The sequence below is a fragment of the Oncorhynchus keta genome, chromosome 7 (assembly GCF_023373465.1).
Source record: "Oncorhynchus keta strain PuntledgeMale-10-30-2019 chromosome 7, Oket_V2, whole genome shotgun sequence".
Lineage (NCBI taxonomy): Eukaryota > Metazoa > Chordata > Actinopteri > Salmoniformes > Salmonidae > Oncorhynchus > Oncorhynchus keta.
In genome coordinates this window covers 21,012,920-21,026,725 of record NC_068427.1, presented here as the reverse complement: position 1 = coordinate 21,026,725, position 13,806 = coordinate 21,012,920, and the positions used below count along the sequence as shown (strand labels likewise).

Sequence of the window (13,806 nt, the reverse complement as noted above, 5' to 3'; positions counted from 1 at the left end):
GTCAACCAGCGTGTTTTTCCCCATACTCCTTTTGCTATTCTCTTTTTGATAGTCTTCCTGATTCTGACCCCCTGCATGACTCTGGACTTCTTTTCCCGCCTGCCTGATCATCCTGCCTGATCATCCTGCCTGGCCTGACCTTGATTCTGCCTGTCCTTCGGTACCTTTTGAACTCTGAACTGGGTTTGACCCTTTTGCCTGTCCACGACCATTCTCTTGCCTTCCCCCTATTGGATTAATAAATATTGTAAGACTCCAACCATCTGCCAACTGTGTCTGCATCTGGGTCTCGCCTGAGTCGTGATAGAAACACCCAAATAAAACAACGAGGTGCTCAACTGTTGGCTGAAACCACGCAATTACAGATCCGTGCGTTTTCCTCCAGGGTCTGCTCTCGCACTAGACGGTTGGGCTCAATTACAAAAACATAGCACACGTAGACTAACTACTGTATTTCACCTTTTAAAAGTTAGTAAAGCTGCTGAGATACTCAATCGCTTGATCTGCCAGATGTTGACTGGTCTATGCCCTCCACTTCTCCTGGGAGATAAAAACTATTTTTCTCTCTCCTTTCTCAGTCTCATCTCTCTCCCCCCCCTTTCCTTCACATTTTAAAACGTAACTATCACAAGCGAAATGACATTTTCGCATGTGAAAATCGAATTTGTACTTTCAAATCTAACTCTCACATGTGAAACACATGTGCAATTAAAGTATCTTTTTTAGAAGGGTTGTTAATCCATTTCCATTTAAACCCGCACCTCCTCTCTCTCTCTCTCTCTCTCTCTCTCTCTCTCTCTCTCTCTCTCTCTCTCTCTCTCTCTCTCTCTCTCTCTCTCTCTCTCTCTCTCTCTCTCTCTCTCTCTCTCTCTCTCTCGCCCGCGGCATCTGGGGCAGGAACATGAGTCATATTTCATTAGAACAACATCAACTCTATACAACACAGACCCGCTGCGTCCCAGTCCAGACCCCAGCAGAGTGCATTAGCGGTAATGATAGATCGCACAGGCATTCACTGGCAGGATACGGAGAGGGTGAAACAATAATAATTGAACAGCAAGTGACCCCCTTCACTTTTCAGAGATTGTACACTGGGTGCATGGTGAGATTGTGCGCTGCACTGTGCTTCCATTCAGATACGCGCTGGGAGGAGTATGTGCCACATTGTTTCCGTATGTGCGTGTGGGTCATTGATGTGAGTGTGTGCAGTGTCTAGGATGTTTGAACTTCGTGCCTGAACCTATAACGGATGCGTCACGTCGGCTCTGTCATGCGAATCCTCCCGTACGCCAACGCACAGCGCACGCTCGCTCCCAAGACGACACCGACTCCGCGACTCTCCATTTGAGCTGGTGACGCTGCTCGCTCTCTGGCGGTAGAACAGGATGTTTGGCATTTGTACCGATTTGTGCTCGCACGGTGCGTCTTCTGTGAGATGGACCGAGGAGAGGACCAGTGACCAAACATGCCTACAGTCCTCCGCGACAAGGGCAAACTTTCCAACGTCTCTTTGTTGCTTCGATGTGCTTTCCAGGTGAGAAGAGATACATAGCTATCTATTCAGTCAAGATCATGTGATAGTCAAGAAATACAATTTCTTATAGTTTTTTTGCTTTCTGTGTTCTACTTGAAATGTAGAATACTCTTTTGTAATAACATTTTTTTGTAGGCTATTGTATTTCCGTTCTCATTTCAATTTACTGTAAAGTGAAACCAAAATTAATTATATAGAATAATGCAACAAAGCTAGTTAAAGATGTATTTCAAATACAAAACAACAATTCACATGGTTTGAAATGTTATATTGATTTGTACAGTCTATGGTTTGAATAGTCACGATGAGATGTAAAATAAGTTGAGAAGTCTTGAGGTCAGAGACAGTTAAACCCATTTCCGTCGTTTGACAGGCCAACCCACAACCTTTCGTTTTCACTTTAGATTGAAGTTCTAAATATAGAAACGGTAAGAGAACTATGAAGACATTTAAATACAACTGTACTACATAGACCGATCATATCGGTCTATGCGCGCTGAATAGGCAACAGATGGTTGTAGAATAGTTGGTCTGTATGCTGTTTGTTTGAAGGTGTTATGATGGGTTGAGGTTGGTTTGGGCCGCAGGAGACCGTGGTGTGTGTCTGGGGGATTGCGTCACCATTACTGTACCCTGCTGATGTTTTAAGAGATGTGTGAAATGCATTATGCATATAATGCACACATTCTACAGCCACACTTTCAACACAGTGTTCAATGACAGAGGTGCACCTCTCTCTCTCTCTCTCACACACACACACACACACACACACACACACACACACACACACACACACACACACACACACACACACACACACACACACACACACACACACACACACACACACACACACACACACACACACACACACCTCTCCATGCCAGTGCTTGATCACGCAGTCAGACAGTGGAGTGACTCACACACACACACACACACACACACACACAGAGCAGAGAAAATAAGAACAGTCTCAACAGCCAATTATTGCAGGATATCCAAGGATATGCAGTAACAACAACCACCAGTATTTCAGCAAGAAAGATAATGAGTGGAAAGAGGGACAGTAAAATGGGGACTAGAGATAGAGAGAAGGACAGAGGAAGGTAGGATGGGGGAGAGAGAGAAAGGGGAGAATATGAGCATCCCTCCCATCAACAGCTGTGATTGTTTAGATATGATTCACCAACCAACATCAACCTCCCCTCAACTGTGTGTGTGTCCATTTCATACGTGCACTCCTGACTAGTGTTTTAGATCCACTGAATCATCTCTCTCTCTCTCTCTCTCTCTCTCTCTCTCTCTCTCTCTCTCTCTCTCTCTCTCTCTCTCTCTCTCTCTCTCACTCTCACTATCTCTCTCTCTTGTTTACTCTTTTTCTCTCTCTCACTTTCTCTTTGAGAGCTCACAGGTGTGTGCGTGTGTGTGTGTGTGTGGACGTGCAACCTGTCATTGAACACAATGCTGAAAGTGTAGCCATATTATAAGCACAGATAGAAAAAGGAGCCAGATGTTTAATCAAATGTATAAATCTGATCCATCCGGTTGGAAGTTTAATTTAGTTATTTCACAGGGAATTTGCGATGCGTAGGCCCTCTGGCTACATTTACTTCAATACAAAACCTAGGAGGCTCATGGTTCTCACCCCCTTCCATAGACTTACACAGTAATTATGACCACTTTAGGAAGACGTCCTCCAACCTATCAGAGCTCTTGTAGCATGAACTGACATGTTGGCCACCCAATCAAACGATCAGAGAATGGATCTAGTACTGAAAGCATCAGCTACAACTAGCTAGCACTGCAGTGCATAACATGTGATGAGTATTACACTCAAAGAGAGAGAAAGACAATAGTTGAACAGTTTATAACAAATTATGGAGAAGCAAGCTAAGTAAGTGAAAGTGAAACATGAAAAAAATACGAAATATAGCTAGAGAGAGAGCTAGCTATATTTCGTATTTTTTTTCATGTTTCACTTTCACTTACTTTGCTAGTGAATGCAGCTAGCTAGTCTAGCCTACTCAAACACTCAGCTTAAACAGAGAGGGATGCTATGTTAGCTAGCTGGATATTGCTATCCAACATGGGGACACTTCCAAGTCAAGGTAAGCTTTTGGTTTTACAAATGTATTGCCACCGGGGCCCACCGTTGTAACTACTAAACTGCTTGCTGTACACTGTTGTAGCGGGTTGTAGTGTTTTTTTCCGCCTGGTCACAAACAGCTGATGTGTTGTGCACTGAAGTCCAGAAGCAAAGGGAAAAGGTGAGAGGAGGAGAGCGCGTAGGAATTCTACAACGATTAAAGGAATCATGCTGTATGTATGTGGCTGCTATGAAAGTGAACTGTGTTTCCGTGTGATCAGGGATGTAATTCATTCCGTTGAAAAAATATTTTTTGAACATATCTGTATTTGACCAATATAAACTCTTGTTTGCAACTGTTGGACTAATGATTACACCGTAGATCAGCTATCTAGATGCAGGCAAGAGTGTGCAAGGCGGTATTGAACGTGTCAAGTCTGTCACCTTGATTACTCAAATTTCACTTGACCTGTGTGCACCTATGTTGTGAACGTTGATTCATTGGCTAGGTTGTAGTGTAACGGATGTGAAACGGCTAGCTTAGTTAGCGGTGTGCGCTAAATAGCGTTTCAATTGGTGACGTCACTTGCTCTGAGACCTTGAAGTAGTAGTTCCCCTTACATTTACATTTACATTTAAGTCATTTAGCAGACGCTCTTATCCAGAGCGACTTACAAATTGGTGCATTCACCTTATGACATCCGCAAGGGCCGCGGCTTTTGTGGAGAGATGGGTAACGATTCGAGGGTGACTGTTATTGATGTGTGCAGAGGGTCCCTGGTTCGCTCCCGGGTATGGGCGAGGGGACGGTCTAAAGTTATACTGTTACAGTAGCAACCTGATGGGAATAGGGAACATTTTAGTATCATGTAGTAGCCTAAATCTATCGATGTTACCAGTGGCGGTTCTAGCTTTGTATGGCTCCCTGGGCGAACCCCGCTGCACCATTCTGCACTAACTGTCATTTGTACTCAGAATTTTGGAACAACACAAATAAATAATCAGAGCATTTAAAACGATATAAATATAAAAATAATACAAAAATAAGACTCATACATATCAAAAAGAAGTAACAAAGACAAATAGAAACAAATTGTAGTATATAAATACAAATAAAAAAGAGAATCAAATGATTACACTATTACCCTATTGCTAAATTACCCTATTGCTAAATTACCCTATTGCTAAATTACCCTAATGCTACCAAAAAAAACACACAAATACATCTAAATTGCACAAATCAATACACAAATAGAATAACACACTTGTAAAGAAGAGAACCTGATTTTTATACTACTGCACTTCAAACAAGAAACACACAAACTAAATTGCACAACTAATTGCATCAGTACTGTACAAAGTTAGAGGTGCGCTATTTGATAGATTCCCATGCTCCTCCTACCTCGGGCTTCCAGTGGGGAGACCTGAGGTCAACCTACCTCCGCCCCCTTCCCATCTCGTTCTTCTGAGTGGGAGACCTTCCCAGGCCTGCCTAGCTCACAAACTAGAATCAGGGCGCCCACTCCTTCAAGGTTAACTGACCCACAGTCCCACACGGTGACATGATATTATTGACGTGACGTGCAAATGAGCGATAGAAAACCGATCGAAATGTCACCATTCGGAATATATATATTTTTATTTTTTGTGCGGGCGCCGCATGCCGCCCCCGGCAAGATGCTGCCCTGGGCGGCTGCTCATGTCGCATATGCCTAAATCCACCACTGGATGTTACAATTAACTGAGTGAATGGAATATGAATGACAGTCATCCAATATACTGTAATAGAAATAAGAACATGCTCGTAAAACAATGTATTGTCCTCCCTCATCTGAAACACCCCCCCCACCGCCACTGGTAATACATAATACATATTTCACTTCAATCGTTTTGTTCAGTTTCTCTTGCACAAGGGTCAAACTGGTTTATGTGAGTTTTGCTAAATACACTGAGCAAAAATATAAACACAAGATGCAACAATTTCAAACATTTTACTGAGTTACAGTTCATATAAGGAAATTAGTCAATTGAAATACATGAATTAAGCCTTATCTATGGATTTCACATGACTGGGAATACAGATATGCATCTGTTTGTCACAGATACCTATAAAAGAAAGACAAGAGCAGTCAGTATCTGCTGTGACCACCATTTGCCTCATGCAACGACTCATGCATCTCCTTCACATAGAGTTGATGAGGCTGTTGATTGTGGCCTTGGAATGTTGTCCCACTCCTCTTCAATAGCTGTGCGAAGTTGCTGGATATTGGCGGGAACTGGAACACGTTGTTGTATACTAAAACGTGAGTTGATGGCGGCGGATGAATGGCATGACAATGGGCCTCAGGTCACGGTATCTCTGTGGATTGAAATTGCAGTCGATAAAATGCAATTGTGTTTGTTGTCCATAGCTTATACCTGCCCATACCATATCCCCACCGCCACCATGTGGCACTCTGTTCACAACGTTGACATCAGCAAATCGCTCGCCCACACGACGCCATACGATCTGTCTGCCATCTGCCCAGTACAGTTGAAACCGTAATTCATCCTTGAAGAGCACACTTCTCCAGCTTGCCAGAGGCCATCGAAAAATTAGCATTTGCTCACTGAAGTCGGTTACGACGCCGAATTGCAGTCAGTTCAAGTTCCTGGTGAGGATGACGAGCACACCGATAAGCTTCCCTGAGACGGTTTCTGACACTTTGAGCAGTAATTCTTCGGTTGTGTAAACCCACAGTTTCATCAGCTGTCCGGGTGGCTGGTCTCAGACGATCTCGCAAGTGAAGAAGCCGGATGTGAAAGTCCTGGGCTGGCATTTGTGCACAAAATTTGAGAGAAATAATATTTTTGTGAGGATGGAACATGAATGGGATCTTTTATTTCAGCTCATGAAACATGGGACAAAGACTTTACATGTTGTGTTTATATTTCTGTTCAGTGTAGGTACAACGGTAGACCTGTTTTATCAGAGTACTGAATATAGCCTCTGGTGGTAACCTGGTTTGTATGGGTATATTAGAGATGAAGTGCATGTATAGACCTAGTATATATGAATGTTGAGGCTTGAGCTTAATGCCCATGAATCGACCTGGTTAATGTAATGGGGTGTAGAGATGTACCAGGCTCCTATTGGTCATGGGTTTGAACAGACATCTATTGCCCTTTCAAATCCTTTCTGATGACACGTTTGTGGTAGAAAAACAGTGAATGAGGCTGTGAAAAATGTAATATACCACTGTCCTATGAGTTTATGTATGAAATGGTTAGAGTATCAGAGGTCACAGGACTAAGATATGCAATAAACAGGGTTGGAGCGTGCAGTGGATAGCTGGATACAGGTACATGTTGATGACTTGGTGGAATACAGGTCTTGGCAAAGTGGGTAACATGGCTGAGATAGGCAAGTAACAGGGCTGAGATAGGCAAGTAACAGGGCTGAGATGGGCAAGTAACAGGGCTGAGATAGGCAAGTAACAGGGCTGAGATAGGCAAGTAACAGGGCTGAGATAGGCAAGTAACAGGGCTGAGGTAGGCAAGTAACAGGGCTGAGATAGGCAAGTAACAGGGCTGAGATAAGCAAGTAACAGGGCTGAGATAGGCAAGTAACAGGGCTGAGATAGGCAAATAACAGGGCTGAGATAGGCAAGTAACAGGGCTGAGATAGGCAAGTAACAGGGCTGAGATAGGCAAGTTAACAGGGCTGAGATAGGCAAGTAACAGGGCTGAGGTGTTTAGGTAAAGGAACTGGAGTCAATGGGTAATACATAAGGCTAGGTAGGATATGGGTGTATCAGGACTTGGTTGCATTAATATTAGGATATTGGCATGTGGGTGTTAGGGTTAGGGTTAGGGCATGGGGGTAATTGGGTTTAGGTTTGTGGGTAAGTGGGCTGAGGCATATAGATATTGGGGCTGGGGCATGGGGGTAATTGGGTTTAGGTTTGTGGGTAAGTGGGCTGAGACATATAGATATTGGGGCTGGGGCATGGGGGTCATTGTGTTTAGATGTGTGGGTAAGTGGGATAAGGTATATAGATATTGGGGCTGGGGTGTGTGGGTCATTGGGTTTAGATGTGTGGGTAAGTGAGATAAGGTATATAGATATTGGAGCTTGGGAATAGTGGTAAATACTGTATCTCTTAATTTTATTATAGGCACAGCACAGTATGTTCCCATCGGTCGTGACAGAAAATAAAACATACCGTTTCACATACTTTTCAATATTATTTTTCAAAAAGCAAAATGACTTATAGGGGTTACTAATTGTATAAGGTGTACATAGTGGGCATATCTGAAAGAAATGTGGGAACAAATGGGTTCACACTAGGATCCGCAGAAGGCTACAGTAATGATGGTTCAATGCCCACAGAGGATCAGCAGAAGGCTACAGTAATGATGGTTCAATGCCCACAGAGGATCAGCAGAAGGCTACAGTAATGATGGTTCAATGCCCACAGAGGATCAGCAGAAGGCTACAGTAATGATGGTTCAATGCCCACAGAGGATCAGCAGAAGGCTACAGTAATGATGGTTCAATGCCCACAGAGGATCAGCAGAAGGCTACAGTAATGATGGTTCAATGCCCACAGAGGATCAGCAGAAGGCTACAGTAATGATAGTTCAATGCCCACAGAGGATCAGCAGAAGGCTACAGTAATGATGGTTCAATGCCCACAGAGGATCAGCAGAAGGCTACAGTAATGATGGTTCAATGCCCACAGAGGATCAGCAGAAGGCTACAGTAATGATGGTTCAATGCCCACAGAGGATCAGCAGAAGGCTACAGTAATGATGGTTCAATGCCCACAGAGGATCAGCAGAAGGCTACAGTAATGATGGTTCAATGCCCACAGAGGATCAGCAGAAGGCTACAGTAATGATGGTTCAATGCCCACAGAGGATCAGCAGAAGGCTACAGTAATGATGGTTCAATGCCCACAGAGGATCAGCAGAAGGCTACAGTAATGATGGTTCAATGCCCACAGAGGATCAGCAGAAGGCTACAGTAATGATGGTTCAATGCCCACAGAGGATCAGCAGAAGGCTACAGTAATGATGGTTCAATGCCCACAGAGGATCAGCAGAAGGCTACAGTAGTGATGGTTCAATGCCCACAGACACACACCATGGAACACTGCAGATTAGCAGATTAGCGAACACAACAAACAAACAAGCAAGTCTCAGTGAAGAATCTTTTGATGTAGGCTCACAAGCCCTGGTTGGGTTTCGCAACCTATATCTGTCAAGGCATTCTCATTGGTTACTGAAAGACCACCACTGTATAGACCTCCTCAACACCTGTTTTATTTTACTGTGTGGATGTTGTCTCTATGACTTTTCTCAAACTGTTTTTCTGTCCTCACTCAGGTCATAGGAAGTGAGTGTAGCAGCTGTGTCTAGGATATTCTAGGGTAAGAGATGGTTGACTTTATACTCCCACCTGCTGCACTGATCTACACTGCTCTGCACTAGCTAAATCAGGTGTGTAGTGCTGGAACAAATGTGTGTGTTGGTACACGTTACACTTTCTCCTGTCCTCTTAGTGGTGGTTGCCCTGAGGCTACTAGTAACAGGCCTTTGGGGGAATCTCTGTTGCTGTTGGTAGCTGAAGCTGAACAGAGTATGTCTGACTGTATCCTGCCTACTGACATACTGTTCCAGTGTGCTGTTCATGGTCTACCTTTCCTAGCCAAAAGACTAGCACAGGAGAGAGAAATGAAGAGAAAGGATGGGGAGAAATAGAGGGAGAGCAGACAGAGAGGAAGGCGAGAGGAGAAAGAGCAGAAGAAGAGGGAGGAAGAGAGGGAGGAGGAGAGGGAGCAGAGAGAGGGGGAGAGGGAGTGGAGAGATAGCGGCACACTGCTCACCTGGGAAGGCTTGTTGTTGTGAGAGGAGGGGAGTAAGGGATGAATCAGTGTCCTTGGTTACTGAGAGGGAGGAGAGGAGAGATAATGAAGTGAAAGGAGAAGTAGAGAGAGGGAATACTTGCCTTCTGGGGTTATGGGGAAAGGGCTGTGTTTATGAAGAAGAGAGGGGAGAGGAAAAGAGTGAGAGAAGTGACAACAGGTACTAGATGTGTCTACTGCATTACGTGTGTGTGTGTGTGTGTGTGTGTGTGTGTGTGTGTGTGTGTGTGTGTGTGTGTGTGTGTGTGTGTGTGTGTGTGTGTGTGTGTGTGTGTGTGTGTGTGTGTGTGTGTGTGTGTGTGTGTGTGTGTGTGTGTGTGTGTGTGTGTGTGTGCGTGTGTGTGTGTGTGTTAGACTGAATTGAATGAAAGGAGATGTGCTTCTCAGAGCAGACTCTCCTTACTCTGTTCAATACTGAGCACTAACAGACTCTACTGTTCTATCACACATGTCCATCGGTTTCAACTCTCTCTCAATTCAATTTCAATTTAAGGGGCTTTATTGGCATGGGAAACATATGTTTACATTGCCAAAGCAAGTGAAATAGATAATAAACAAAAGTGAAATAAACAATAAAAAATGAACAGTAACATTACAGAATAAAGGACATTTCAAGTGTCATATTATGTCTATATACAGTGTGGTATACATTCTGATGTGCAAATAGTTAAAGTGCAAAAGGGAAAATAAATAAACATAAATATAGGTTGTATTTACAATGGTGTTTGTTCTTCACTGGTTGCCCTTTTCTTGTGGCAACAGGTCACAGATCTTGCTGCTGTGATTGCATTGTGGTATTTCACCCAGTAGATATGGGAGTTTATCAAAATGGGATTTGTTTTCAAATTCTTTGTGGGTCTATGTAATCTGAGGGAAATATGTGTCTCTAATATGGTCATATAATTGGCAGGAGGTTAGGAAGTGCAGCTCAGTTTCCACCTCATTTTGTGGGCAGTGTGCTTTTGTCTAATTGTGTTGCTGTCCTGGGGCTCTGTGGAGTCTGTTTGTGAACAGAGCCCCAGGACCAGCTTGCTCTGTAGGTGAGGGCTTTGTTATGGAAGGTTTGGGAATCACTTCCTTTTAGAACTGAACGTCTCTTTTCTGGATTTTGATAATTAGTGGGTATCGGCCTAATTCTGCTGTGCATGCATTATTTGGTGTTTTATGTTGTACACAGAGGATATTTTTGCATAATTCTGCATGCAGTCTCAATTTGATGTTTGTCCCATTTTGTGAATTCTTGGTTGGTGAGCGGACCCCAGACCTCACAACCATAAAGGGCAATGGGTTCTATAACTGATTCAAGTATTTTTAGCCAGATCCTAATTGGTATGTCAAATTTTATGTTCCTTTTGATGGCATAGAAGGCCCTTCTTTCCTTCTCTCTCAGATTGTTCACAGCTTTGTGGAAGTTACATGTGGTGCTGATGTTTAGGCTGAGGTATGTATAGTTTTTCTGTGTGCTCTATGGCAACTTTGTCAAAATGGAATTTGTGTACATGGATTTTAGAACGTTGTATGTTTTTCCCCCAACACCACTTTCTATCAATTACTGTAGCAGACCCTCATGCCAAATTGAGTCGAAAGCTTTTTTGAAATCAACAAAGCGTGAGAAGACTTTGTCTTTGTTTTGGTTTGTTTGTTTGTCAATTAGGGTGTGCAGGGTGTATCCGTGGTGAAGTCTCTCTCTCTGTCACACACACACATTCACACACACACCAGTGGCGGTCAGTGCCGTTTAAGATTAGGGAGGAATTTTGTCATTTTTTAATGAGCATGGCCTTATTTCTATTACAGCAAATTGGATGACTGTAATTCACATTCCATTCACCCAGCTCAATGTATCATCGATAGATTTAGGCTACTACATGATACACACATTTTCCCTCTACCCATCATGAGGTTTCTACAATCTAGCCTACGAATGAAAGTTGTTAACGTAGGTGCACAGGTCGCAAGACAAATTGGAGTAATCAAGGTGACAGACATTGAAACATTCAGTACCACCTTGCACACTCTTGCCTGCATCTAGGTGATCTAGTTTGCAATCATTAGTCCAAACGTTCCATTTTGCAAACAAAACGAGAGTTTCTATTGGGCAAATTCAGGTAGGTTGATCCATTTTCTGTTCCGTTTGCTTCCATTGAATTTTTTAAGAAATTTGTTCAAAACTGTTCAACCATTCTCTTTCTCTTTCTTTGAGTACTCTACTCACAACATTTTATGCACTGCAGTGCTAGCTAGCTGTAGGTTATGTGTTCAGTACAAGATTAATTATCGAATCCTTTGATTGAGAATTATGTCAGTTCATGTTGCAAGAGCTCTGATTGGTTGGAGGACGTCCTCCCGAAGTTGTCATAATTACTGTGTAAGTCTATGGAAGGGGATGAGAACCAAGAGCCTCCTAGGTTTTGTATTGAAATCAATGTACCCAGAGGAGGCCTGGAATCTAGCTGACCTGTTACACCATGGTGCTCTCCTACAGAGTGCTGCTGAGGCTACTGTAGACCTTCATTGCAAAACAGTTTGTTTTAATCAAATTATTTGGTGATGTGAATATATTTAGTTATAGTTGTATCTAAAAAATAATAACTTTTTGAATGTTTCACTATTTGTATTTTTTTAATTCACTAAGTAGGATGGTCCTCCCCTTCCTCCTCTGAGGAGCATCCACTGACACACATACACACACACACACGCACACAGCCATCAGAACAGATAAGGCTTGACCTTTTCCAGAGCCTGCTTCCTGTTCAATGGCGATGCAAAAGTCGACATGGACTAGACACACTCACACGCTCACACCATGCACGCACGCACACACACACACACACACACACACACACACACACACACACACACACACACACACACACACACACACACACACACACACACACACACACACACACACACACACACACACACACACACACACACACACACACACACACACATCCCTTTCTCTGCCATGTTAATAATCCATACTAAAGAACTGTATTATTCTTCTTCTAACATGGCTGTGACTTGTCTTTGTCAGTCAATCTAATCATTTGTATGCGATGAGGATTGGTGCAAAGATTTCTCTCACTCTGGCTGGCTTCCTATTCAGAGCCGGGCTCATGTACTCAGATAGAGCAGATAACAGATAGCAGATAGGATAGTTCACTGGGCACTGTCTCATAATCGCCCTGATGATTATCACCTGGATCATCAAAACCCCTGTCCTCCCTCTGGTAGACCAGTGCTTCAGGGACATCACTTGCAAACACACACACACACGCAAGCAAGTACGCACACACACACACACACACACACACACACACACACACACACACACACACACACACACACACACACACACACACACACACACACACACACACACACACACACACACACACACACTAACAAAAGAGAGATCACAAAGACAGCTACAAATATGCACAAAATACACAGAAGTTGATGTACAATATACACAAAGCGGTAGGAACAAAAGACAGGTTGTCTCTCAAAACACATCACAGACACAATAGAGCAGAAACCTGTTTCACACTGTGTATACGCTGTACCATGACACCTCTGAATTCACACCGACACACACAAACACGCAGACACACACACACATAGACATACACACAGATCATGGACAATTTATCACAACCTACATCATTCACAGACACCCTACAATCTCCATCCCCATCCCTCACCCTCATGTCTTTCATAGACACCCTACAACCCCGATCCCCATCCCTCACCCTCATGTCTTTCATAGACACCCTACAACCCCGATCCCCATCCCTCACCCTCATGTCTTTCATAGACACCCTACAACCCCGATCCCCATCCCTCACCCTCATGTCTTTCATAGACACCCTACAACCCCGATCCCCATCCCTCACCCTCATGTCTTTCATAGACACCCTACAACCCCGATCCCCATCCCTCACCCTCATGTCTTTCAATGGCTAGAGTTAGATCTGCATGTTCTTTTATTTAGGAAGGTAGTGAAGTAAAAGTTGTCGATAAAATAAATAGTAAAGTACAGATACCCAAAAAACGACTTAAGTACTACTTTAAAGTATTTTTACTTAAGTACTTTACACCACTGTAAGCAGGGAAGTAGAGAGTAATCTGAGCCACTGTTTCAGAGGGAGTCATGATAAATAGCACAGCACTCCCTCTAGTGCCATTCACCTTCTATTGGCAAAAATATCCTCATTGGGCACTTAAGCCTGTACCATGAGTCAACCCCAGAAAACTCAAATTCTTATACT

General features: G+C 43.4%; 1 protein-coding gene across 6 annotated transcripts in view; it reads left to right on the top strand.

Moving 5' to 3' along the window:
• The first annotated feature begins 992 nt into the window (after nucleotides 1-992).
• The window catches only part of aff3 (AF4/FMR2 family, member 3), a 36,757-nt gene continuing 23,943 nt past the window's right edge, over nucleotides 993-13,806 (top strand). For 2 of the 6 annotated variants that reach the window (XM_052522206.1, XM_052522205.1), the window contains exon 1: nucleotides 995-1,534. In XM_052522206.1, coding sequence (XP_052378166.1) covers nucleotides 1,466-1,534 — 69 coding nt within the window. In that variant the 5' untranslated portion in view covers nucleotides 995-1,465. Of the gene's footprint in view, nucleotides 1,535-8,990; nucleotides 9,035-10,952; nucleotides 10,971-13,806 lie in introns of those variants that run through there. The other 4 variants (XM_052522207.1, XM_052522210.1, XM_052522211.1 and 1 more) reach the window with 4 other exon arrangements.